The sequence below is a fragment of the Cherax quadricarinatus genome, chromosome 82 (genome assembly GCF_038502225.1).
Source record: "Cherax quadricarinatus isolate ZL_2023a chromosome 82, ASM3850222v1, whole genome shotgun sequence".
NCBI classification, from domain to species: Eukaryota; Metazoa; Arthropoda; class Malacostraca; order Decapoda; family Parastacidae; genus Cherax; species Cherax quadricarinatus.
In genome coordinates, this window is record NC_091373.1 from 813,190 (window position 1) to 837,500 (window position 24,311).

At 40.3% G+C, this 24,311-nt stretch overlaps 1 protein-coding gene across 2 annotated transcripts in view; it reads right to left on the reverse strand.

Moving 5' to 3' along the window:
* LOC128702893 (Zn finger homeodomain 1) overlaps positions 1 to 24,311 on the reverse strand; it is a 45,255-nt gene continuing 20,944 nt past the window's right edge. The window contains exons 3-7 of one of the 2 annotated variants that reach the window (XM_053797387.2): positions 14,035 to 14,175; positions 9,790 to 9,900; positions 5,249 to 7,048; positions 4,850 to 4,979; positions 1 to 4,627 (exon numbers count right to left, since the gene is read on the reverse strand). In XM_053797387.2, the coding sequence (XP_053653362.1) occupies positions 4,182 to 4,627; positions 4,850 to 4,979; positions 5,249 to 7,048; positions 9,790 to 9,900; positions 14,035 to 14,175 (2,628 nt within the window). In that variant the 3' untranslated portion in view covers positions 1 to 4,181. Of the gene's footprint in view, positions 4,628 to 4,844; positions 4,980 to 5,248; positions 7,049 to 9,789; positions 9,901 to 14,034; positions 14,176 to 24,311 lie in introns of both variants that reach the window. The other variant, XM_053797388.2, reaches the window with a different exon arrangement.

A 24,311-nucleotide genomic window follows, 5' to 3' on the forward strand; every position in this document is an offset into this window, starting at 1 on the left:
TAACATTTGGTAAGAGAAACCTCTAAAAAATTTCTCCTTTTTTTTGTCTTTATTGGACAATTGGAAATTTGTGGTAAAATGACACATCCTTAAATAGAAGACTGCTCCACTGGGGCATTACAATACGACTCCAGTCAGTCCATCACATCAGACAGGGGCAACCAATGAGTGTGTTCAATAGTTGGCTTTATTAGTATTATTTATCAGTACAAGAAAATATACAATAAGGTAATCATATAAACCTTAGGCTTATGTCTAGCTACAATAAGATACAAATCACCGTTATAATCTAATTTGGAATATGATGAGAGAAGGGAGAAAAGATATAATGTTATTTAGTGACTTCTATTGCACTGCTTGTTTGTTTTGACATTCGGAATAGGGTTGACTTTACTTTTTAATATATATATCTATATATGACGGAAGCACAATGTAATTGGAATAGACCAAAAACATACATACGTAGTAGGAACGTTATTTTTCACTGAAATAAGTGACATAGAAAAGATGCCATCTATCTGTCTGTAATTTAATACATTCAAGTTGGGGGTCTCTTATGTTCTTTGTACTTGAAAGCATCCTGTTTAATAGTCAAATGTGTATCACTTATAAAGACAAGGGATGATGAACTATATAAGGTTTTCCATAGTGTTCCAAGTTCAAAGTGAAGGAACTGGATAAAGAGACACACAAACACACAATATGGAGAGTGATGTAGGTAACACTGAGAGAAAGGAGGGAGGAAGGCAAGGAAGCCAGTTGACGATTCTGTCCACCAGCATAAGAGTGATCCTTACTTTCTGTTGCTCATAAGAACTGTATATGTTCTTGTAAATGCAAATGGTTAATTTTAAATACAAAATAACTGTTTATAATTTGTTCACAGTATATACATATACATTAGACATTCTTTTAAAAACATGCTTTGTTTTTAATTACATTTATAAAATTCCTTATATGAAATGTTACAGCCCGGACAGAACCGCAAAATCTGGCACCAAAGTGAGGGGTCTAGGCCCGTGCTCAGTTTTCAGTTTTTCAAAATTTACTTTTTTTTTTCCTCTCCATATGAAAGCAGAGATTTGTGAGCATTTGTAGCGAGATCATAAAAACTGCACAAGCCTATACACCACAGTAAAGTCAAAGATCGGACATTAATAGGAAAAAATCTAGGTCTAGTTTAGGCTACTACGGAATAATAAAATGGAATACCATATTTTGGAGGGAAATGTCGAGAGAGCAAATGGGACAAAAAATAAATTTCTCCGCGCAGTCATGGACATGTAAGGGATCTTTCTTATATCACACATTGAAAGTCACTTCTAGCAGCTACGTTGGAATGCTTATTGAGAATGCAAACATCTTTCGTTTTACCATCCACAGAACTTTAAACGCATTCTTTGCGCTCAATGTGTGTATATGTATGTTACAATATATACGTACGTGCATGTGTGTGTGTGTGTGTGTCTGTATGTGTATGTATGTAATGTATGTATGTATGTGTGTGTGTATATGTGTATGTATGTATGTATGTATGTACTCACCTATTTGTGGTTGCAGGGGTTAAGTCATAGCTCCTGGCCCTGCCTCTTCACTGATTGTTACTAGGTCCTCTCTCTCCCTGCTCCATGAGCTTTATCAAACCTCATCTTAAAACTATGTATGGTTCCCGCCTCCACTACATCACTTTCTAGGCTATTCCACTGCCTGACTACTCTATGACTGAAGAAATACTTCCTAACATCCCTTTGATTCATCCGAGTCTTCAACTTCCAATTGTGACCTCTTGTTTCTGTGTCCCATCTCTGGAACATCCCGTCTTTGTCCACCTTGTCTATTCCGCCTAGTATTTATGTCGTTATCATGTCTCCCCTGACCCTCCTGTCCTCCAGTGTCATCAGGCTGATTTCCCTTAACCTTTCTTTGTAGGACATTCCCCTTAGCTCTGTGTGTATGTATGTGTGTGTGTGTGTGTGTGTGTGTGTGTGTGTGTGTGTGTGTGTGTGTGTGTGTGTGTATATGTATGTGTATATGTATGTGTATATGTATGTATCCCCTTAGCTGTGTGTATGTATGTGTATATGTATAATTATACTGTACATATAAATACATGCATATACACACAGTGAGATTCCACAGAGATATGAAAAGGCACGACACCGTTCAAACATGATGGCCCTGTTGTCATGCTGTCCGTTGCAGTCACAGCGCCATTTCCAATTAAAATGTACTTACTTCCTAAAAATGGTTATGGATGAACAAACAGCAAAGGGGAATGTAATGAATGCAAACCTCCTTGCTATTGGTGCTCACTTAGCCAATCAAATTCCAGAGTTCCCCGAAGAGTACAGAGACCAAAGTGAAGCCACCAATCAGGAGACGAGAGAGAACAGGATTATTGGGTGAAATATAGGAATGCTATTGGCCGGGTGGGGGTCACGTGACAATAGGATGGTGATTAGTTGAGGATGAACACCGCAAGAAAGCCCCTGACTTGTATGAAAGATGGCAATCTGAGGCCACCTGTGTGGAGCCCTCTCACGGTGAACTTGTGTGGGACTCTAAAGGAAGTGAGGAGGTGAAAGACTTTGACTGGGAGCCTTAGTGGTCGACGCTGCCAGTTAGTCACCTGTCATGGACGTTACTCTGTGTATAGCCTTGGGCCCGGCTCAGGGTGATATGGAAGCACTCTGGTACACTATTGTGGTGAAGTACGGTCTCTATACAAAATAAATTTGCATATGTATACTTGATAAAAATAAAATTCTAAATGTTATCCACATTCCTAACAAGATCCTATTAGAAATCTCCAGTAGTCATTTTGGCACAATCGTTGCTTACAACCAAGTTAAACTGGCATTTCGTTTGACAGTATAGAAAGTAGCAAGAAGAAATTATTTCCTGAAAGCTCAAAGATGCAAGATAATCAAGTGCCAATTGTAATAAGTCAACAGAAAACTAACTAGACTAGCAATATGACTAACAATGCAGCGGCAGACATGTTAAAGGATCATGCTGCCAGTACAGTACTTGAATAACCGAAGCAAAGAGGTACAAGAGAACTTTCAGAAATGTTCCAAAAATGATAGAACTACATAGCATGCCTTGGAAATCTAGAAAATAGAAAGATTGCACATGTTGAGATTATTTTGGACTAACAGTATGACATAACCAGCCACAATGGACCTTTACAGAAAGTTTATATTTTGTCTTTCAGTTAAGCAATAAATTTTACACTAATTTGTCAAGGGCCAGGGTAGCTGATAGTGTCACTAATAAGGATGGCACGAGGCACGAGGGATCCACTAGTACTAGACGCTGGGAATCGTGTATGGTTCCTAGTACGCTTATGGAAGACAGTGGATTTATCAGCGGAATACCTGCTCATCTTCTTAATTCACCACAGTGTTGCCCACTACTCTTCAGAAACTACTTTCTTTTAGGAGTGCTTAACAGATAATATCATTAATTGCAAACCTCCAGGCTACTAAAAGAAAGTGAAACATAAAAAATATTTCATAATAATATATTCCTTCTACAATATTAATACAAATTCATCTCTCAAATATAAATATACTCTTTCTTGGCAACACTGCTTCTCCATGTGGCAATACACTCTGACACTACACTTGAGTATTGGACAGGTACTGGCTGGAGGTGTAAGGGCCTAACCCGCCTTGGTTCAACGCCTAGCTATCATAACTACAGAACTATGAGAAAGACAGAGATAGAGAAAGATAGGGACCAAGAAGTGGCTGTCCCATTCCCAGGTTCCAGCCTTACGGACCCCTTAAAAAGTTTTCTTAAGTGAAGATAAAAGTGATTGGCACATGCGAATTCACGTTAATTCTATTCAAAAGTAAATATAATAATAATCATTTTAAATAACAAAGAAACACTGCATAGTATGTCCAGGTAAATCTAGCAATGTAAGTAGCACATCACTCGACATATTGCACACCAAGCATGCAGGCTTCCTTCTTTACAATATGTCAAGTATAAGAAACATCAAATACTTTAAAGTCTTCATCACTGATTTTGATCATAGACATGCCACTGCAAGTCACTTTTTTATTTATTTAATTTTATAGGAATTTTTCTTAACATCTGTTCGTTGTCACACATTCTTTGCATCACAATACAGTATTTAACTTGCTTAATCCATGAGGTTTTTCACAGATTTACGCCACAACTTCTTCTTTTACAGTAGTAGGTGTGGTCTCGAGGGCTTCAAGGGGCATGGCAGGCGAGGAGTTTGCAGACGACTCTTCTACTAAGGAGACAAGGGATGGGATGACTGGTGTTGTATGGAGTGAATCAGCTGTGGCAGTAACAATGACAGACACACCTTCCCCAGAACTACTAATAATACCAACGCCACTATCAGATGGTGAGGGGACGGGAGTGGATGACTCTGAATGATGGGCAGTGCCATCAGGATGATAGGGCTTGCAATATGAATAACGATGGTTCATATGCTGAGAGTAGGAGCCTGAGTGAGAAAACCTCTTGAGACACTTGTGGCACTGGTAAGGTTTCTCTCCTGTATGAAGTCGGCTGTGCTCAGTTAGATGGTGCTTGTGCTTAAATGCTTTGGGGCAGAGATCACACTTGAATGGGCGCTGGCCTGTAAAATATTTTGACCATCATATATATACACATTTATTTCAGATTTATTTTTCCCAGATTGTGACAATTCTTCCAAATTAAGGCATCAATCGTAAAATAATCTCACTCATTCAATTCAAAATTATATGAAATAGTCGAATCTCTTATTATGACATTGCTGCAATTTGTAAATGCAAAAAAATTCGATAAAAACGCAAGTGGATATTGACATTCACCTCACCTGAGTGCTCGTACTTGTGGCGGGCAAGGGATGATTGCTTATTAAAGGACTTGTCACACTGGTCACACTGAAAAATGCCACCCTCCTCATCACGACGTCTTTTGCGACTTTCATCACCACTATCATCATCCTGCAAGTAAAAAAAAAGTTATATATAGGATTAATTATAAATTATTCATATAATTGAATATTGCAACCCCAAACAAACTGAATGGAATATGTAAACTGTGAGCATTTCGTCTATCATCATTTTGGATCACCTACCATGGTGAGAGATGGCTGGTGTTAAAAATGTAAATTACACAACATTTCTAAGCACTGTTAAGTATTAAAACAGATAAAAACTACAGGTACAGTAAATAGTTAACAATGAGCACCACATGAGTGATCCCAACTTACCCTCGGTCGCTTATCACTAGAATCCATGTGGTCAGGGTACAATGCTGGCAAGCCAAGTTTTGCCCCATGGAGAATCTGTGCCAACTTGCAATGTTGTTCAGAGATCATAGAGGGCAAACCAGTCACAGTTAGTCCACTTGATTCTTTTGGTTCTGCTATATTATTATTGAGAGAATTGGGTGTAGGTGTGCGAGATTCAGATTTGTAAGAGATCGCCAATGAAGTGGAATCTGCATCTGAATCAGAATAAACAGAAGCAGGCTTTGGCGATGCTGATGGGGACGATTTTTTAGTGGAGAGATCAAGAGGTTGGTCATCATCGTTGTCATCTGCTCCATCAGAATGTATTGGTGAATCACGACCATTCTGAAGTGGGTAGACCTGACGTGGTGCCCCCATCAAGGACGGGTAATAGGGGCTAATGCTTAAGGCCTTGGAATTAGCCTGAGAGGTGGGCGGAGCACAGGTGGTAGAAGCATAGCTTGGAGGTGTATAGCTGGAAGTGGTGTGGCTAGGATTACTGTAACTTGAGGTGTAACTGGCCTGGGAGTACGTTGGAGTTGGGGTAATGGAACGACCCTCACGACGGTCACGGGCTCGAGCATTCTGGAACCACACCTGTACTACTCGAACCGGAAAACCAATCTTTTCAGCAATGTTAAGCAATTCTTCTTTCTTGGGTCGGGGGTTAATGGCATAATGAGCACGCAAGACCACGAGCTGCTCCTCACGGATATGAGAACGTACACGAACCTTCTTTCCATCACTGGTGGTCTCTTCATCATCTACAATATGGCCAGAATCAGCATCTCTCTCCTCATCCCTGTTCAAAATAACCCTACTGTGCACATACTGGGAGTGAGGTGTGTATAGAGATTGCTGTTGTCTTTGCTGTTGGTGGTGTTGAGGCTTTTGGTTTTCTGCCAACTCATGTAGCCTTGCTGCCAGGCCCTCAATTAGATGTCCCTTTGCAGAGGTAACCTCAGGAAGACGTGGACACTGGCGACAGGCATGAAGAAAGGCTTCACTGTGGTTTCTGAAGATATTGCCACACAGCCTACAAGAAAGATCATCAGCTATGGCTGCAGAATTCAGTGCAAAGCCCTGCGAAACTGATGATACTGTTTCCTCAAACTGATGTTTTGTGACACTTGTGTTTACACTTTCTAACATTTTCTTCAGTGTGGACATGCCTTCCTTATCACTGCAAACTGGAGCTTCATCCTTTTCTTCTTGTGCACTTTCTTCATGCTCTAGTTCTCTTTCTTCTTCCTCGTCTCTTGTCTCTTCCTTGATGACGAGTTCACCTGGCTCTCTGTCATCATCATCAACATCTTCCTGTGGTGCATCTTCACTGTGATCCTTTTCTTCATTGCCTTCCTGCTGAGCTTTGTTGAGTGCTGCCTGGGTCATAGTAAGAGACAGCAGTGATGAATATTGAGGGTGCAGCTGTGCAGCCAATATGAGGGAATTGAAAGGGTGGTAGGGTGAAAGGCTCTGATGTAGATTGCCTGGAAGACCTTGAGGTAAACCCTGGTGAAATCCCTGTGGTAGACCTGCAGTCAGACTGGAACTGCTGAGCCCACTTGGAGACACAAGTGATGGAGGAGACATGAGGAGGGAGTCCCTGGAAATGGGGCGTGTAGGGGAAGAGTAGCCAAGATCTGCTGAAGGGGTCGGAGACTTGTCTTTGGGTAGGATTGGCAAATAAGATCCATTAAGAAGTGGCCGCTTGGTATGGGGCCCTGGAAACTGTTGAGATGTACGTGGCATCAGCCCATTGGTCCTGCCACGTCCAAGCTGGAAAAAAATATTAAAAGTTATCTTATTAAGCTGAAAGATTATGAATGCATGATAATTTAGTGGTGCAATACTAATTTCTTTTATACTTGTTTATATTATTTTAGCTAGAGCCTACTGTACAAAGGTTCTTATGGTTAAGCATCTATGAGCTAAGAAGATCTTTACATAGCACTCTTGCCATACACACTATTTCACACAAACTTCAAGCATACTATTTCACATACACTACAAGGATACTATTTCACACACACACTTCAAGTATACTATTTTGCACACATTACTCTCTGTATTTTTCTTGGGACATATACAAATAATGTGCACTTTTCGGTGTCCTGTAGCTCGATTGCCAGTGCACTCAGCTCACACACTGAGGTCCGGAGTTCGAATCTCCTCCAGTACGGCTGGAAAACATTAGGGATGTGTGTCCATAAGACACCTGCTGTCCCTGTTCACCCATCAGTTTAAAATGGGTACCTGGGTGTTAGTTGAGTGGTGTGGGTCGCATCCTGGGACAAAACTGACCTAATTTGCCCGAAATGCTCAGCATAACAAGGGACTTTCTATATAGTAGTACTGGATGTCATTGATGTCAGCTAGGCCTGTATACCATGTACATGTACTTGTAGTAAATAAGGATATTATTATTATTCACGCTTTCACATGTGTCACATAAGACACTATGCTGCATTCTACCTCCAATATTTATCACAACCCTGCCATAGTTTAGTTTCTTTAATGCTTGCATAATCTCTTAACTGTCATCTTCCTATACTTATTTTCTCATACACATGTTGACAATTCTGCCTCACCATTATCCCTGAAAATACCTTCTAAACTTTATTTCTCACTAATTCCAATTGGCTAAATTTCAATTCACTTGCCTGTAATGCTGCTATTCCTTAACCATTTTATACTGAGAATTTTGCTTATTAGGCAGGCATTTTTTGTCAGTGCATTGTTGCGATATTTTGTGTAACAGAATGAAGTCTTTAAAATAAAGAACAAGGTATGTGTGTGAAATTCTGTTCCAAGCTTGGTACAACAGCTGGTGATATATCTTTGAAGAGTTACGGTAGTTTTTCTATTCCCAGAACCCGGCCTTGGGCCAGTTCACGTGGTAGTTGCCTGGTCAAAAAGGCTACTGCTGCTGGTGGCCCGATGATCCACATATCCACTACAGCCTGGATGATCTGGCACCTAGTAAAGATACTTTAACAAGCATTTGGACACAGCATTTTGAATGGTTTCCTCGATTCAAAACAGGATGAACATCAGTTGAAGATGATAACCACTCGGGTCTTCTATCAACATCAAAAACAAGACACCAATGTTGAAAAATGAAGAAGGTTATTAATGAAGACCATCGTCAGAGTATCTAGAACATTGTAAGTGCTGTGGGAATTTTCCATGGGTCGTGTCAAAGCATTTTGACTGAAAATTTGAATATGTGGCAAGTGGCTGTGAAACTTGTGCCTCATTTGCTGACTCAAGACTAGAAAGACCATTTTCTGGCCAAAAACATGATGTTCATCCCCCACCTTCCCTACTCCCCAGATATAACCCCCTGAGATTCAAGCAGAATCATAGGCTTTGCTAAATGTCGTTAGGAAAGAAGAGTTCCAGAAATGTTTTGATAAGCGGCAGACTTGCTGGGATCAGTGTATAGCCACCCAAGGAGAGTACTTACAGGGAGACAACTTTAACTAGATGTTTAGGTAAGCATAGATATTTTTTTCGTAGCAGTCCAGGAACTTTTTGATAACACATCGTATAATTAATGTAAGTAGAGGTTTTTACGATTTATGTATCATCTTATATGTTCATAAGACAAAGAAAAGATCAGCAATCCTGCCAGAATGGAAAAAAAAATTAATATGTTTCCATGTCCCACTTCTTTGATAGGATGGTAGTACCTTCCTGTAGGGTTGCTGTCTTCCAACCCACTTCCTCCAGATTTTTTATATTACAGTATAATGAGCACATTTACAGTGCAGAAGTATCAAGAAATCAATTTGCCAAAAAGACAGTGGATGGGTGAAAAAGACCATACTGCAAAACCAAATAAAACAGGATTCTCGCCAAAGTTAAGCAAAATATCCGAAATTTATTTATCACGTGTTTCAAGAACAAGTGGAATGGTGACAGCACTGTAGGCTTCAGCAGTTCAACCAAGCAAATATAAATACAGTGGACCCCCGGTTAACGAACTTTTTTCATTCCAGTAGTATGTTCAGGTGCCAGTACTGACCGAATTTTTTCCCATAAGGAATATTGTGAAGTAGATTAGTCCATTTCAGACCCCCAAACATACACGTACAAACGCACTTACATAAATACACTTACATAATGGGTCGCATTTGGAGGTGATCGTTAAGCGGGGGTCCACTGTATTTTAAAGTGTTTATATTATCTTTCATGCTGTCACTCTACTGAAAAAATATATATACATGTACTGTACTCAGTATACACTGACCTGTTACTAGCAATATACAGTCAAACCATTTCTCTCTCAACACACAACTGCATAACCACACAACTGTCACCAAAAACAAGATGTTCAGCTTTCCACACTTAACTTTCTTCACACAACATATGCACTTTTATTCCTCATACTTTAAAAATAATAGAGGCTAAAAATACAACAGGTATAATGAGCAAAATGTAAGACACAAATTACTACACTGTATTGTAACTATTCTTCACTGGAAAATAAAAAAAGACAATTTGACTATGTTTACCTGGCACTTTTTGGAGGACATGTGAGAAGAATAAGAGCCTGAGTGGGAGAACCTCTTGCCACAGTGCTCACATTCAAAAGGTTTTTCACCACTATGAATCCTCTTGTGTTCCTGCAAACAAGCACACAGTAAATATACTGTAAATACATTGTACAGAATTATTACTCTATAACATAGGTTTGCAATATTTTCTTCATCAAAAAAACTAACACCTAAATTGTTTGGTGTGTCTGCATTTATCAGTTTCATTATGCATTTTTACCAAATTTGTATTAATATAGACTAAATCAAGTCTACTAATTCCTAATGAAAACTGGTCGATGTTTCACTCTGTAAATGATCGACCAAAACTAAGTAAAGATGTTGTGAAAGATCCTAATAAGATCAAGGCAATTAAAGCTAAGGTACCTTTACCTTTCATCATCAAAGTCTGGGCAAATGATGTGTTTTGAAGATTTATGCACTTGGCAATGTACTGAAAGAGGCAACCATTAACAGAAATATAGCTGGACTTAGAGTACATGTTAGGGGATGTTGTGTATGAGGGGATTGATTACTGGCTATTGTATTCTTAAATTCTTTGCAACTTGAAAGTGGCCCATGATGGATCAAAACATCATCCAGTTTCCATTCCCAATTTGAGAACTTTTTGTGAATTATTAAATCTGCAGCATTGTTAATTTTTTTCTCTAATACAGACAAGGCACTATAAAACTGAGTACACATATTACTAGTTCCCAACATACATGAAACAACTGGTTAAACAATGCTGAAATACTAACAAAAATAATCTCCATACAATTAAAATGTATAATCTTTCAAATATACCACCAGGGAATGCACAGTTCCTAAGTAATAAGTATAGTACACTGTAGGTCCCTAAAATGCATGTGCAGCAAATCGAAAGAAAATTGAGATGCATAAATTGTGCATGCACGTGGTCATGCACACACTCTTATAAATAAAACACATCAACGATTATCTGGCGATCAGTTAGTTATGTATGCAGAATTATCCAGCAGTCTTGTTTATAGGAGCCTTAAACAGATCATGTAAAATGATATGTGCAAACTAAGGGAACCATGGAAAATCATGAGATAATCTGGTGTTTTTAAAAATCCTTTGCACCTTCTCTGCAAATACACCAAATAATTGATGATCTACTGTATAATATACCATATTGTAATAAATGAATAAATAAATAATGTATTTGCTTATTTTATTTTTAACAATGTCCATCTCCCACCTAGATAGGGTGACCCAACAAAGAAGAAAACACTTTCACTGTCACTCATTCAATCACTGTCTTGCCAGAGGGTGCCGACATCATAGTTCATATGACCCTTCACACTGAAATATCTCTACCTCTTCTTTGAAGTGCAAGAACTGTACTTCTCACCTCCAGGACTCAAGCCCAGCTAACTGGTTTCTCAGAGCCTCTTCATAAATGTTACCTTGCTCAGTCCAACAGCACTTAAAGCCATAAAAACCACTTGCCTCCACTCACTCATATATAAAACATTCACATAAGCGTGCTGTGTGTCGAAGACCTTAGAACTCAAAACTGCCTTTATCCTCTTCCTCCAACCTTTCCTAGGATGACCCCTACCCCTACCCAACCTTCCCTCCACCACAGATTTATATGCCCTTCTAGTCATCTTATTTCTCTCCAACCTTTCTAAATGCCCAAATCTCCTTACCAACCCTCTTCAGCCCTCTGAATAATAATCCTGCTAACTCCACACCTCCTCCTAATCTCCAAACTCCGAATTCTCTGCATAAAATTCACATGTTCGCAAACACAACATCTCTACTGCCTCCAGTCTCCTCATTGCAACATTCAAACCCATGCTCTACAACCATATAAGTGTTTGTACTGCTTACTCTGGTACATTTTCCTTTTTGCCTCCATGGATAAAGTTCTTTGTCTCCATAGATACCTCAGTGCACCATCCACCCTCTGCCAAGGCAGGGTGATCCCAAGATAACACATTCACCATCATTCATTCAATCACAGTATTGCCAGAAGTGGGCTGATATCACAATTCAGATTATCCTTTGACTGGAATATCCCTACCCCTTCTAAAACTCAGCCTTCTTAACCCCTTTACCGACTCATATACTTATAATGAATGCTTTTAAAGAGCATTAACAGAAATCATAACAAAACTCTTCTCATTTACAAATGCATACACAGTACATAATAACCAAATATTATTTTTTTAGCCCCTAAGATATTTATTACCTATAAAAATAATGAAAATCTTATTTCCTTAATGACAAGGTGTTTACGCGGGCTGCCACATAAGAGTAGTGACGGATGCAGGCATGATAAGGCCACCGCCTGAAGGGACAGGAAACTCCAAATGATACCAAAGTAGGTGCACACATCTCCCTCCTTCATCCCTAACGTATTATCACCCATTACAAATAATGCAACCCACTTCTTTCCTCTCTCTTATTCCCCATTTCTGAATCTCAAGTATGGTAATATTTTATTTGAAAATAATTATACAATACTAATGCAAGATCATGAGCAATATGAGGTGCAGGAGCTAAACCAATAACATCCTGTCTACCAGGTAATTATGGTATGGTAGGTGAAGCTCTGCTGCTCTAGCTAGCTAACTCACTCACTATATATGTTTACTCTGCCAACAGGCAATAAGATTAAGTAAGGCAGGTACGTGGATGGTCTTTAAAAAAATATGCAAACTAAGCTATTCAAGCTGGAAATTTTGGGGATCTCACTACAAATGGTAGACAAACAAAAAAATGGTAAACATTGTGCAAATATTCGAAAGGAACACTATAGAACACTCAATGACAAGAAATGTATTGTGATAATACTGGAAAAGGCCATTAAAAAAAGGGGGATAAAGCACTTGTGGAGGAAGTAATAAATTTGGTTTTTGACCAGAAACTTTCTGTACAGTACAGTACACTAAGTCAAATAGGAGTTTACTATGATAGTCACAGAAAATGTTCAAGAAATAAATGGATGAACTGACTGCATTCATTTAGATTTTAATATGCTTTTATGCAAACAACATGAAGAACTGAATCCCCGTAGAAAGATCCAAATACGATGGTACCCTGAGTTTCATACAGCTCCCAACTCGAACAATTATCTAAGTGTATTATTGCAAGTGTATTTTTGGGGGTCTGAAATGGACTGATCTAATTTACATTATCCCTTATGGGAACAAATTTGTTTCGTAATGGCACTTGAACAGCGTTCTGGAACGAATTATGACCAAAACTCGGGCTACCACTGTAGTCTGGATTAAGTAAAGACAGATGGACTACTGAATTTCATGTGGATAATAGAAATGGGCAAAAGCCAAAATAAACCACATGAAGAATATAGTGTGTAAAAATTACAAGCATCGGACAAAAAAAGTGACACTGGGGTCATCACTTACAGAAGATTTCTATTGAATTATTACAGTGAGAAAATTGTACAACTTATATACAATACATGCCAGCTTTAAAACAGCATTTAGATATATGTATAAGGGAAATGTTATATGGTCTCAATATATGACAAACCAAAACTGGAGTACATAGGCAGCAGTGGTATGGTGTCTAAGCCTAAAAAAAAAAACAATTAAAACCTAGAAAAATTACAGAAATGCTCTACAAAATGGCTTCCATGTTAAAAAAAAAAATTACAATAAAGACAAAAAGCATTAGACATGCCATTTTTAGCAGACAGAAGGAAAAGAGGAGACATGATAACCATGTACATGTATTGCACATGATTATGAAAGGATATGAAAACACTGATAAGAAAGATTCCCTAACACCATTAAAAGCTATAAATTAAGAATAAAGAAGTGCCAGAAGGATGCTAGGAAGCTTTTTGCAAACAGTGTGACAAAAATATTTAATATACACATACAACTACTTCAGGTATATATATGCAACAAAAAATCTTCTATAGTCTCTTTATTTAAATTACAGACCAATGAAAATTCTAAAAATTGCTTCCACAAATTATCTACTGATAAGCCTCCTACTATTCCCATCTCACACAGGGCATATACACAATGAGAGATATATTTCTCACTGAGTTTATTCCATATTTTAGAGATTACAGTATTCTTGATGTTAGGGTTAATGTGATTTGCAGAATTAATTACCCATGTGTAGTCAATATCAGGATTTACTGTAAACCTAGCAAAGTAGTTAACCATCCCTTCTCTTTCCAATGGTGACCAACTGGTCTCTTTGCCAACTTACCTTCAGGTGGTGTTTGAACTTGAAGGCCTTGCCACACTCATCGCACTTGAACCGTCTCAGCACATCGGACTCCTGGTGAGAGATCATGTGTCTTTGTAGGCGATGGATGTTCGCAAATTTCTTGTGGCACACCGAACACGGCTGAACCAAAAAATTAGTAAAGCAATTAGTAACTAATGTCTTTTAAGATCTTGTGTCAAAATTTCTAAAATACAATGTTCTCAATGGTTATGTGGAGAAATTTTTCTTCACAGGGTGCTTGGCCTCTTCAAAAGGGGTTATGCCCCCTATGGAGAAAAATTTCTCCACAATTTACACAGTGTATAAATATATAACTTTATTTTGAATTAAAGTAGACTTGACAGTTAGAGGCAACACATAATGAGGTTTCAAGTCTTAATCAAGCCTGTACTAAAAGCAAAAGTACCATTTGACAGTTGTACAGATTAATTTGCTAGTACACTAAAGCTAGGAAAACATAATAAAGATTGTCAGGATATTTCCAAGAACATAGTAAATTACATAAAATCCAGTTTTCCAGTCCTTAAATACTTCAAGTTCATGAGAAGCCATAGAAAACCTAATGCTCCTAGATAACACGAGGAACTTATTATGATAGTTTAGAAATACAACTTCATGAGCAGGATATGATTAAAAATGTACACTATTTTTGTGATAATGCATATTTACATAAAATAAATAAATTTCCCATGTCTTTAAGTGCAATACACTTATTAACTACTACAACTTAACTAATGTGTACAACTACTTAAACAGCAGCATGCAGTTTATAATGAACTGGATTTTAAAAATAAAACAAAATTAGGGATATTATATACTAAAGGAGCAATGGAGAAACTCTGAAAGGTGGGTTGTTTGAATGTGCATGGGTACAGTACGGAGGTGAGGAAAAAACTGATTGTGAACGTCATAAATGAAAAGAAGCTGCATTACCTTACTCGAAACAAAACAAAGTTAAGGGGGGGGGGGTTAGAAGAATTTTAGTGAGAGGTGTAAATAGGATTAGGTATCTGAGAGAATTAGAGCTAAGGAAGGAGGAGCGGTACATATATTAAATGATCAATTATGGAAGTATGTAAATTATTCACCTCTGAGAGAGAGAGAGAGAGAGAGAGAGAGAAAATGAGAGAATGAGAATGTGTGTGTGATTGATTGATTGATTGACTGATTGATTGATTGATTGATTGATTCTGGGAAATTTTATGGGTTAAGAAAGTTTTAAACCAAGGTAAAACATAACTGTTTAAGGGGACCTAAATGCTAAATAAAGTGGGAGAAACCCTTGAAGAGAGTGTAGAAAAGTAATTTTGGGGTGCCAGGGTAAATGATGGATACAAAGGTGTTTGGTAACAGGTAATACATGCTCTAGGAAAAAGATAATTAATTATACGAGATACAATATAGGGAGTGATGATAGCAGTTTTGTTGGACTCTGTATTAGTTAATAAAAAGTTGATAAGTTCTATCTAGGCTAGAATACTGCTGCACACTAACAGCGCCTTTCAAGGCAGGTGAAATTGCTGACTTAGAAAATGTACAGAGAACCTCCACAGCACCCATAAGTACGATAAAATGCCTAAATTACTCGGAAAGGTTGAAGTTTCTCGACCTGTACTCCCTGGAATGCAGGCGGGAGATACATGCTTATATATACTTGGAAAATCCTAGAGAGATTAATAAAAAATTTGCACGCGAAAATCACTCCCTACGAAAGAAAACAACTCAGCAGGTGATGCAACATCCCCCAAATGAAAAGCAGGGGCACCACTAGCACAATAAGAGACAACACAATACGTGACAGGGGCCCAAGACTGTTCAACTGCCTCCCAGTTTACATAAGAGGGATTACCAAAAGACCCCTGTTTGTCTTCAAGAAGGCTTTGGACAGGCACCTACAGTACCAAATCAGCCGAGTTGTGGTTTGTACATAGGTTTACATGCAGCCAACAGTAACAGCCTGGTTGATAAGGCCCTGATCCATGAGGCCTGGTCACAGACTGGGCTGTGGGGGCATTGACCCCTGAAACCCTCTCCAGGTATAGTAAGTATGAGGTAGATGGAGTACAAAGAATGTCATCAGTAGGTACGAGAGAAGTGAAAGTTTATAAGCTAAAGGAAGAGATGGTTAAGGTAAGGTATAAGTAACTACTGGGAGAAAGGTGGACTAGAGAGGAGTACATGTATGTGGGTAGTGTATGTGAGCAGTGTGTGTGTGTGTGTATGTGGGTAGTGTATGTGGGTAGTGTATGTGAGTAGTGTGTGTATGTGGGTAGTGTGTGTGTGTGTGTGTGTGTGTGTGTGTGTGTGTGTGTGTGTGTGTGTGTGTGTGTGTGTGTGTGTGTGTGTGTGTGTGTGTGTGTGTGTGTGGGTAGTGTGTGTGTGTGTGTGTGTGTGTGTACTCACCTAGTTGTACTCACCTAGTTGAGGTTGCGGGGGTCGAGTCCGAGCTCCTGGCCCCGCCTCTTCACTGATCGCTACTAGGTCACTCTCCCTGAGCTGTGAGCTTTATCATACCTCTGCTTAAAGCTATGTATGGATCCTGCCTCCACTACTTTGCTTCCCAAACTATTCCACTTCCTGACTACTCTGTGGCAGAAGAAATACTTCCTAACATCCCTGTGATTCATCTGTGTCTTCAACTTCCAACTGTGTCCCCTTGTTACTGTGTCCAATCTCTGGAACACCCTGTCTTTGTCCACCTTGTCAATTCCTCTCAGTATTTTGTTTGTCCACCTTGTCAATTCCTCTCAGTATTTTGTATGTCGTTATCATGTCCCCCTACCTCTTCTGTCCTCCTGTGCCGTCAGGTTGATTTCCCTTAACCTCTCCTCGTAGGACATACCTCTTAGCTCTGGGACTAGTCTTGTTGCAAACCTTTGCACTTTCTCTAGTTTCTTACGTGCTTGGCTAGGTGTGGGTTCCAAACTGGTGCCACATACTCCAATATGGGCCTAACGTACACGGTGTACAGGGCCCTGAACGATTCCTTATTAAGATGTCGGAATGCTGTTCTGAGGTTTGCTAGGCGCCCATATGCTGCAGCAGTTATTTGGTTGATGTGCGCTTCAGGAGATGTGCCTGGTGTTATACTCACCCCAAGATCTTTTTCCTTGACTGAGGTTTGAAGTCTCTGGCCCCTTAGACTGTACTCCGTCTGCGGTCTTCTTTGCCCTCCCCCAATCTTCATGACTTTCACCTTGGTGGGATTGAACTCCAGGAGCCAATTGCTGGACCAGGTCTGCAGCCTGTCCAGATCCCTTTGTAGTTCTGCCTGGCCTTCGATTGAATGAATTCTTCTCATCAACTCCATGTCATCTGCAAACAGGGACACCTCGGAGTCTATTCCTTCCATCATGTCGTTCACAAATACCAGAAACAGCACTGGTCCTAGGACTGACCCATGTGGGACCCCGCTGGTCACAGGTGCCCACTCTGACACCTCGCCACATACCATGACTCGCTGCTGTCTTTCTGACAAGTATTCCCTGATCCATTGTAGTGCCTTCCCTGTTATCCCTGCTTGGTCCTCCAGTTTTTGCACTAATCTCTTGTGTGGAACTGTGTCAAACACCTTCTTGCAGTCCAAGAAAATGCAATCCACCCACCCCTCTCTCTCTTGTCTTACTGCTGTCACCATGTCATAGAACTCCAATAGGTTTGTGACACAGGATTTCCCGTCCCTGAAACCATGTTGGCTGCTGTTGATGAGATCATTCCTTTCTAGGTGTTCCACCACTCTTCTGATAATCTTCTTCATGACTTTGCATACTATACATGTCAGTGACACTGGTCTGTAGTTTAGTGCTTCATGTCTGTCTCCTTTTTTAAAGACTGGGACTACATTTGCTGTCTTCCATGCCTCGGGCAATCTCCCTGTTTTGATAAATGTATTGAATACAGTGGACCCCCAGTTAACGATATTTTTTCACTCCAGAAGTATGTTCAGGTGCCAGTACTGACCGAATTTGTTCCCATAAAGAATATTGTGAAGTAGATTAGTCCATTTCAGACCCCCAAACATACACGTACAAATGCACTTACATAAATACACTTACATAATTGGTCGCATTCGGAGGTGATCGTTATGCGGGTGTCCACTGTATTGTTGTTAGGTGTACACATAGTGCCTCTGCTCCCTCTCTCAGGACCCATGGAGAGATGTTATCCGGCCCCATTGCCTTTGAGGTATCTAGCTCACTCAGAAGCCTCTTCACTTCTTCCTCGGTTGTGTGTACTGTGTCCAGCACTTGGTGGTGTACCCCACCTCTCTGTCTTTCTGGAGCCCATTCTGTCTCCTCTGTGAACACTTCTTTGAATCTCTTGAGTTCCTCACATACTTCACGGTCATTTCTTGTTGTCTCTCCTCCTTCCTTCCTTAGCCTGATTACCTGATCCTTGACTGTTGTTTTCCTCCTGATGTGGCTGTATAACAGCTTCGGGTCAGATTTGGCTTTCACTGCTATGTTCTTTTCATATTGTCGTTGGGCCTCCCTTATCTGTGCATATTCATTTGTGGCTCTACGACTGCTCTCCTTATTCTCCTGGGTCCTTTGCCTTCTATATTTCTTCCATTCCCTAGCACACTTGGTTTTTGCCTCCCTGCACCTTTGGGTGAACCATGGGCTCATCCTGGATTTTTCATTATTCCTGTTACCCTTGGGTACAAACCTCTCCTCAACCTCCTTGCATATGGTTGTTACATATTCCATCATCTCATTAACTGGCTTCCCTGCCAATTCTCTGGCCCACTGAACCCCCGTTCAGGAAGTTCCTCATTCCCGTGTAGTCCCCTTTCTTGTAGTTTGGCTTCATTCGCCCTGGCCTTCCTGCTTCCCCCTCCACTTGTAGCTCTACTGTGTATGCGAAGCTTAAAACCACATGATCCGCCTCTTCACTGGTTGCTACTGGGTCCTCTCTATCCCTGCTCCATGAGCTTTATCAAACCTCATCTTAAAACTATGTATGGTTCCCGCCTCCACTACGTCACTTTCTAGGCTATTCCACTGCCTGACAACTTTATGACTGAAGAAATACTTCCTAACATCCCTTTGACTTATGTGAGTCTTCAACTTCCAATTGTGACCTCTTGTTTCTGTGTCCCCTCCCTGGAACATCCTGTCTTTGTCCACCTTGTCTATTCCATGCAGTATTTTATATGTCATTATCATGTCTCCCCTGACCCTCCTGTCCTCCAGTGTCGTCAGGCCGATTTCCCTTAACCTTTCTTCATAGGACATTCCCCTTAGCTCTGGAACTAACCTTGTCGCAAACCTTTGCACTTTCTCTAATTTCTTGACGTGCTTGATCAAGTGCAGGTTCCAAACAGGTGCTGCATACTCCAGTATGGGCCTGACGTACACGGTGTACAGTGTCTTGAACGATTCCTTACCAAGGTATCGAAATGCTGTTCTCAGGTTTGCCAGGTGCCCATATGCTGCAGCAGTTATCTCATTGATGTGTGCTTCCAGAGACATGCTCGGTGTTATGCTCACCCCAAGATCTTTCTCCTTGAGCGAGGTTTGCAGTCTTTGGCCACCTAGCCTATACTCCGTCTGCGGTCTTCTGTGCCCTTCCCCGATCTTCATGACTTTGCATTTGGCGGGGTTAAATTCGAGAAGCCAGTTGCTGGACCAGGTGTCTAGTCTGTTCAGGTCTCTTTGAAGTCCTGCCTGATCCTCATCTGATTTAATTCTCCTCATTAACCCTTTGACTGCTTTCGACGTATAAATACATCTTACGAGCCAATGTTTCTGACGTATATATACTCAATAATTCTAGCGGCTTCAAATCAAGCGGGAGAAAGCTGGTAGGCCCACATGTGAGAGAATGGGTCTGTGTGGTCAGTGTTCACCACATAAAAAAAATCCTGCAGCACACATTGCGTAATGAGATAAAAAAAACTCCCATCGTTTTTTTGGAATAAAACGCCGACTTTGAGGTGTATTTTCGTATAGTATTTATCGTTGTATTCGCGTTTTCATGGTCATAGGTGATAAAATGTTAAACATATTACAGAAATAGAGATGATTTTCATTACTTTGAAGATGAAAATGACCTTGAAACTGAGCTCAAAGTAGCGGAAATGTTCGATTTTTACCAATGTTCAGGAGTAAATAAATCGCACCACACGTCCAATACACGTCAACTGGGGAGTCTAATATTCTTTCACTAGTGCACTGATATTATTTATACCATTTTTACAATAATGCAGTAGTCTGCATAACAGTAAATTTTGTATTTTTTTGTATGAATAAAAAATCAAAATAGAAAGCAATAATAATATAAGAGGGGCCTAGAGATGTGACTAATGAACAGAGCATATGTTATTTTAGTGCCACGAATGTCTACCTTGTTTATTCTGGACCCTATTTTGAAATTGGCATCTTTTTTAGTTTGCGTGAAATTGGCCAAATTGCCAATTTCTGACCACCATATTGGGTAGTCCAAATTAGTAAATGGGAGGTTTCTTGTACTCAGCTGATAGATAAAATGAAGTTCTAAAGAAATAGCTATGAGTTTGGTCAACTGGAACAATGGAATTGGCTGAAAATAGGGCTCAAAGTCGGCGAAATCGCCGATACGCATATGTCGCCGAGACCGCTAACTTCGCGGGAGCATAATTCCATGAGTTTTCGACCAAATTTCGAACTTTTGGTGTCATTACCATCGGGAAAAGATTCTCTATCATTTCATAAGAATTTTTTTTTTTTTTCAAAAATTGAGCGACATAGAATGACAGTTTCAGAAAGGGGCCTGAAAGAGTCAAAGGGTTAACTTCACATCATCTGCGAACAGGGACATTTCTGAATCTAACCCTTCCATCATGTCGTTCACATATACCAAAAATAGCACTGGTCCTAGGACCGACCCCTGTGGGACCCCGCTCGTCACAGGTGCCCACTGTGATACCTCATCACGTACCATGACTCATTGTTGCCTCACTGTCAGGTATTCTCTGATCCATTGCAGTGCCCTTCCTGTTATATGTGCCTGATCCTCCAGCTTCTGCACTAATCTCTTGTGAGGAACTGTGTCAAAGGCCTTCTTGCAGTCCAAGAAGATGCAATCAACCCACCCCTCTCTCTCGTCTCTTACTTTATCATAAAACTCCAGAAGGTTTGTGACACAGGATTTGTCTTCCATGAATCCATGCTGGTTGGTGTTTATACAGTGGACCCTCGCCTAACGAACGCATCGCATAACATTAAATCCGCCTAGCGATACATTTTAACGCAAAAATTTTGCCTCGGCTAGCGTTAAAAAACTCGCTCAACGCAATTTGTTCGAGACGCATCCATGTGCGGCCTGAGCCCGCCTCACTTGTTCCGTGGGTGCCAGTGTTTACAAGCCAGCCACCGTGGTCGCTTCTAAGCATACAATCGGAACATTTCATATTATCACAGCCTTTTTAGTGATTGCACCTGCAAAATAAGTCACCATGGGCCCCAAGAAAGCTTCTAGTGCCAACCCTACAGCAAAAAGAGTGAGAATTACTATGGATATGGAGAAAGAGATCATTGCTAAGTATGAAAGTGGAGTGCGTGTCTCCGAGCTGGCCAGGTTGTACACAAAACCCCAATCAACCATCGCTACTATTGTGGCCAAGAAAACGGCAATCAAGGAAGCTGTTCTTGCCAAAGGTGCAACTTTGTTTTCGAAACAAAGATCGCAAGTGATAGAAGATGTTGAGAGACTGTTATTGGTGTGGATAAACGAAAAACAGATAGCAGGAGAAAGCATCTCTCAAGCGATCATATGTGAAAAGGCTAGGAAGTTGCATGACGATTTAATTAGAAAAATGCCTGCAACTAGTGATGATGTGAGTGAATTTAAGGACAGCAAAGGTTGGTTTGAGAGATTTAAGAATCGTAGTGGCATACATAGTGTGATAAGGCATGGTGAGGCTGCCAGTTCGGACCACAAAGCGGCTGAAAAATATGTGCAGGAATTTAAGGAGTACATAGACAGTGAAGGACTGAAACCTGAGCAAGTGTTTAATTGTGACGAAACATGCCTGTTTTGGAAGAAAATGCCAAACAGGACCTACATTACTCAGGAGGAAAAGGCACTCCCAGGACATAAGCCTATGAAAGACAGGCTTACTCTGTTGATGTGTGCCAATGCTAGTGGTGATTGCAAAGTGAAGCCTTTATTGGTGTATCACTCTGAAACTACCAGTGTGTTCAGGAAAAACAATGTCCTCATGGCTAATTTGTGTGTTCTGGAGGGCAAACAGTAAGGCATGGATCACTAGGGACTTTTTCTATGACTGGTTACACCATGCATTTGCCCCCACTGTGAAAAATGACCTAATTGAAAAGAAATTAGACCTTAAGTGCCTCCTGGTATTAGACAATGCTCCTGGTCATCCTTCAGACGTGGCAGAGCGACTTTCTGCAGAAATGAGCTTCATTAAGGTCAAGTTTTTGCGTCTTAATACCACTCCTCTCCTGCAGCCCATTGACCAGCAGGTCATTTCCAACTTCAAGAAACTGTACACAAAAGCTATGTTTGAAAGGTGCTTTGTAGTGACCTCAGGAACTCAATTGACTCTAAGAAAGTTTTGGAGAGATCACTTTAGCATCCTCAATTGTGTAAACATTATAGGTAAGGCTTGGGAGGAAGTGACTAAGAGGACCTTGAACTCTGCTTGGAAGAAACTGTGGCCAGAATGTGTAGACAAAAGGGATTTTGAAGGGTTTGAGGCTAACCCTGGGAATCCTATGCCAGTTGAGGAATCCATTGTGGCATTAGGGAAGTCCTTGGGGTTGGAGGTTAGTGGGGAGGATGTGGAAGAGTTGGTGGAGGAGGACAATGAAGAACTAACCACTGATAAGCTGCTAGATCATCTTCAACAGCAAGAGGCCACACCTGAGGAAACTGCTTCGGAGGAGGGGATAGAGAAATTGAGGAAGTTCCCTACTTCAAAGATTAAGGAAATGTGTGCAATGTGGTTTAAAGTGCAAACCTTTTTTGATGAAAATCACCCTCACACAGCTATTGCAAGCCGTGCTGGTGACTATTACACTGACAATATTGTGAAACACTTTAGGAATGTCATAAAGGAACGGGAGGTGCGGGCCTCTATGGACAGATATGTTGTGCGACAGAGGTCCAGTGACTCTCAAGCTGGTCCTAGTGGCATTAAAAGAAGGGAAGTAACCCCAGAAAAGGACTTGCCACCTCAAGTCCTAATGGAAGGGGATTCCCCTTCTAAACACTAACACCATCAACACTCTCCCCTCCTCCCATCCCATCAATCATCACCAGATCTTCAATAAAGGTAAGTGTCATGTAACTGTGCATCTCTTCTTCAGTTTGTGTGTATTAAAATTAATATTTCATGTGGTAAAAAAAATTTTTTTGTTCATACTTTGGGGTGTCAGGAACGGATTAATTTGACTTCCATTATTTCTTATGGGGAAAATTAATTTGCCTAACGATAATTTTGCCTAACGTTGAGCTCTCAGGAATGGATTAATAGCGTTAGGCGAGGGTCCACTGTACTCTTGTTCCGTTCCAGGTGCTCCCCCACTCTCCTCCTGATAATCTTCTCCATAACTTTGCATACTATACACATCAGTGACACAGGTCTATAGTTTAGTGCCTCTTTTCTGTTTCCTTTTTTAATAATGGGAACTACATTTGTCGTCTTCCATACCTCAGGTATTTGCCCAGTTTCCAGGGATGTGTTGAAGATTGTGGTAAGTGGCACACACAGCATATCCGCTCCCTCTCTAAGGACCCACGAGGAGATGTTGTCCGGTCCCATTGCCTTTGAGGTATCGATGTCCCTTAGCAGTTTCTTCACCTCCTCCTCCTCCTCATTTGTATGTATGTCATCCAACACTTGTTGGTATATTCCTCGCTGGTGTCCCCCTCTGTTCTGTCCCCCAAGAGGCCTTCCTGTCTCCACTGTAAATACTTCCTTACCCCTTGAACTGTCCAAGCAGATCTATGTTCACATGCGCAGTGCTCCAAAAGTAGATCTATGTTTCTTTTACATATTTTCAAATATAACAAAAAAAAAAAAAACCAACGTAGATCAAAGCTTTTTTACACGTTTTCAAATGTAAAAGAAAAAAAAAGATCTACTTTTTTACATACTTTCAAATGTTGAAAAAACAAAGATCTATGTTTGGACAGTTTAAGGGTTAAATCTCATATTGAGCTCCTCACATATTTCTTGATCGTTTCTTGTGAGTTCCCCACCTTGTTTCCTCAGCCTTATCACCTGGTTTTTGACTGCTGTCTTC